Source organism: Prosopis cineraria, unplaced genomic scaffold (assembly GCF_029017545.1).
Source record: "Prosopis cineraria cultivar Desert tree isolate PC_DT_omini unplaced genomic scaffold, ASM2901754v1 PC7, whole genome shotgun sequence".
In the NCBI taxonomy this organism is placed as follows: Eukaryota; Viridiplantae; Streptophyta; class Magnoliopsida; order Fabales; family Fabaceae; genus Prosopis; species Prosopis cineraria.
In genome coordinates this window covers 32,064,664-32,069,072 of record NW_026555338.1, presented here as the reverse complement: position 1 = coordinate 32,069,072, position 4,409 = coordinate 32,064,664, and the positions used below count along the sequence as shown (strand labels likewise).

The 4,409-nt window shown below is 31.3% G+C and overlaps 1 protein-coding gene across 1 annotated transcript; it reads right to left on the bottom strand.

Annotated features, from left to right (window-relative positions):
* Positions 1 to 493: 493 nt before the first annotated feature.
* LOC129314781 (VQ motif-containing protein 1) lies at positions 494 to 3,581 on the bottom strand. The gene is made up of 2 exons (XM_054958207.1): positions 3,089 to 3,581; positions 494 to 1,402 (listed from the first exon to the last, which is right to left on the bottom strand). The coding sequence occupies exons 1-2, from the start codon at positions 3,397 to 3,399 to the stop codon at positions 1,300 to 1,302; spliced, it is 414 nt and encodes a 137-aa protein (XP_054814182.1). The 5' UTR covers positions 3,400 to 3,581; the 3' UTR covers positions 494 to 1,299.
* Between the last annotated feature and the right edge of the window lie 828 nt (positions 3,582 to 4,409).

The window sequence follows — 4,409 nt, the reverse complement described above, 5'->3', positions numbered from 1 at the left end:
ACGTCTAATTAAACCTCACACACATTTTGGCCAAAAAAAAAAAAACCCTCCCACGTTTAAAACTGTTCACGGTATGAGAATTAATGATTGGATTTTATTTCAATTTCGTTAATTAATTTTGATAATTTCTTAATTTTAATCATTAATTTGTTAATTTTCCCACAAGAAAAAATATTTTTTTTGCGGTGCCAGTATATTTCAGTAATTATTCATATGCCGTTCCCGATTTTGCTAACAGCCTTTAGAACAAAAATCCCAGGAGTTAATTATGAAAATTGATTGGGGTCAGTTTAATTTAGAACAAAACCAAGGAATTAGGGAATGTATTTATGACGATTAAGAGGGTGTGATTAAGGAGGATTAAGTATGCAAGAGTGTGTGTGTGTGTGTCTGTGCGTGTATATAACAGAAGCTACTTAATCAAATGAATAACTGAAGTTTGGAGAACATGAAGATTATTACAAACATATTTGCTATTCTAGCTCTCCTCATTCTCATCTCCGGTAAGTCGTCGATTGTCTTAAAACTTGATGATGATGATGATGATGATATATATATATATATATATATATGCATACACACACACACACACACACATTTTCTTCTGCAAATAGATATATACATACATACATATATATATATAATGCATGGTGTCGAGGTCTGAAAGAAAGAAAATATTAGTGGGTAGAGGTAGTAAGGAAGCAAAGGCGTATGCAAGGCTTTGTGGGACGGAACACAACATGCCAAATTGTAATAACGCTAACTGCGATATCTCCTGCAGACAAATGTTCCCAAAACCTAAAGAAGGTTTAATTACTGGTGGCCTCTGTGCTGCTGACAATAAATCAATTTGTCTCCGCTTCCACCCTTGTTAGCCTTCCCCCTTTCTTTTATTACCACTCTTACAAGAAAGTTGTACGTACTATTTGCAATTCATGAATAATCTTGAAATTTCAGGGTCTCGTTACCTAAATCTAGTCATATCATATATTCTTCTATTTAGGAGTGGAACTATATAGCTGGAATTTAAGTACCAGGAAGGTCGAGATTAAAAAATAATTTTTAGAGATTCGTGGCTCCTGCCAAATCCCTTCGGCTTCACCATTGCTTTGGTTTTTCATACACCATCATGCTATATATTGTATGTAATGGAAACTTTTTGTGTCCTTTGAGTTAACTATAAAACTCCATCCTAGTATTTTCTTTTCTAATTTTGTGTTATGCGCAGTATCTTCTCATTTATGTACTCTTTTATACAATATTGATATATATCAATAATCAAATTGTCAAGTTTTAATTTCAATAGAACATAGCATACCTTTTTCCCCTATATACAAAAGGATGGTAGCTCTTGATGTGCTTATTATTCCTTCCGAAGCTGCCAAAAATCTTAGGATTTTCCCTGAAAATTTTTAAGAACATAAATGAACCAAAACTTTCTTAATTTCATATTTGAACTATAGTTACGTAGATCCAACGCCAGAGCTAGCGCTATGATTTAATAATAAGGGGGTTGGGATTAAAAGTTTAAAACACACACATGCTGCAAAGCTTTCAAAAATTTTAAGAGTTAAAAGTATGTAACATTTATATAATATAAAAAAATTTAAAATTTGAGAGGTCATAACTCCTGTTGGTTCACCTTTCTCTCCACCCTTGTGTGAATCTGAATTTTTACTTTTGAAAAAAAAACAATATATATATCCGCAAGTTCTTATGGTTTTTTTTTTTGGGCAATTGTGAATGAAGTACTTATAATTTAGTTTATTTTAATTGAATCCATATAATTTGATCAATTAAATTTTTTAACTCATAAAAATTTAAATCCTTGAATTTTTTTCTTAAAAAAATTAAGAACTTTATATTTTTATTAAATGGTTATATAACTTTAGAATAAATCACATAATTTTTATAATTTAAATTTTATATAATTAGGTTGTCTTTCAAATATTTTTTATACTTATAAAATTTTAATAAAAAATTAATAAAAATTTAAATAATGTATTAAATCAAATTTTCTTTATTTCAAAGTTGGCTAAAAATATTAAATTAAATTTTCTATGACTTCAAAAAAAAATTCATTAAAAAAACTGATAATTTATTATTAATTTTAACCTTCAAGGATCAACATATTTAATAAATCAAACTATAAGAACTTGATTAAAATAAAATAAATTACAATAACATGATTTAAAATTAAAAAAAAACTATAAGAACTTGTAGATTAATTATAAAAAAACAATTTTGTACTGTTTTTAGAAAATCTCATTGCAACTTGGAATTCACGATATTTCTCCAAGTGATATCAAATACACAAATGAGATCACAAGCTTTTCATAATTTTTTCCTTTTGCATCATAACTACTTCATTCACACACATATTCCAAACCCACACACAAGAACTTAGCAAGAACTCAAAGCTAATACCAAATTCAACACAAACATGCATTAATCAACTACTAAATTTTCTTTTCTTTTTTTGGTCAGAAACTTCTAAATTTTCTTAAAGGCTCAGATTCCAACTTTACTATTCTCCTGTTTCAATGCGTGACATATCCAGTACACAAATTGCATGAAATTAGAAACAAAGAGAGAAAGGTAGATGGACATAGAGTAAATTGTAAGTACATTAACATTCATGCAAACTAGAAATTCGAACTCTTACATTTTCGTTTTTCCATTAATTATCATAAAAACAAAAGGTCAAATACAACCTCCTTGGTGCTTCAATTGATCCGAGCCCCACCTGCCGTTCAACATATTCGGTGGGTGGAAAAGATCGTACTGTCCACTTCAGATTTAATTCTCGGATAAATTTAATTCTTTAATTAATTCATCAAATTATTTGGCGGTAGCGTTAGATCGTACGATCCTAATATAAAACCTGTCATCTTAATGAAATATTTTATTATATATGTATATATTAGTGTCAAGAATTAATCCACGTATTAGCAACACGTCAGAAGACGTTATCAGTAAAAATCATTCTGGATACAAGTACGAGACATAAATAATCTGCATCGCAAAAGTAATCATCAAATAAGAATCAATGAAATACAAATAATGAAGAAATTACTGATAATCAGACCAGATCTCATGAATTGGTGGCATCTCTCTCAGCATTCTATCAAACTCCTTAAACGAGACGTCTCTAATAAAAACGCTCCCAGAAACCTCATGATGATGACTCTCAGCTTTGGCCTCTGATGAATTTATTGCTTTTCGAGAAGCAGAAGAAGAAGCAGGCTCTTCTTCCACCTGATCATCATGATCATGAGAATCCTTCCCTGTAAGCTTCTGAACCACTGACTTGAAGTTCCCAGCATCAGTTTGAACGTATTGTGTACTGATTATCACAACCTTCACTGGCTCTTTACTGTATCCTCCTCTCCCAGACATTATCTTACAACACTTCTCGAAACAGCAGCAGAATCACTGTAGCTTTTTAGGTTTCGTGTACGGTGTTTTTCTTCTGGACTGTGTGCTTCTCTGTTGGGCTACGATTTATATATATATATATATATATAAATATATGAGAGGGTGAGGTTGAGTAAGTTTGATGGGCAAGAAAAAACTGAAATCTGAAAGATGAACAAGGTTGACCGTCGGTGTGTGATGTGAATTATATTGTAGAGTTAGTTGAATTGGATAGGAAGCAGTCTAAATGGCTAAGTCTTGATTTTTTGGACGTACGATATATCATGAGAAATTGAGAACCAGATTGAGTCAAGCACGTGATGGGGAGAGAATACTTGGGTGACACTCAACATGAGCCTTGAGCTAGCGTTGATTGGTTAACTCAGTACAGTTGCTTGTTTAGTTCGCGTCTTTAGTTTTTGGTCAGAGTTCGCTTGGAGGCAGCTTATTTATTGGTCATCACGAACCATTCCCTTTGGTTGAGCTCGACGCTACGTGTCAATAATGGACGGTTGAAAAGTTTTGGCCTTGTTTTTAGCATGATTATTGATATTAAACCTCTTCAAAGTTAAACGGCGTGTATGAACAATAATGATGGGTTATTCGATTATACCATTTTTGTTGTCTGTTTGAAATTCATGCTTTGCTTTGAATGAATTTGAATGGGATGTATACAACCAATTTTGTGTTTATGGGAAATTAAAGTTAATTTATACGCCCTTGAATTATAATTTTTCTTGTAATATAAAATTAATCTTTGCTGAGTCACAATATGATTTATAAGCCATGAATAATGTGACACGTTTCTCTCGCTTGATAGAAAAAATTTCTCAATATATCAATAATATAAAATTAAGGAAATGTTGGATATTTTTTCCTGCCCTTTTCATGGTCAATATTTGTTTTGGACTTTTGGCAGATAACGTTGAGGGTCCCCTCTTTGAAGAAATGTTCAAGAAAGAGTTGTTTCGGATATTTTTTTTCAAAAATAT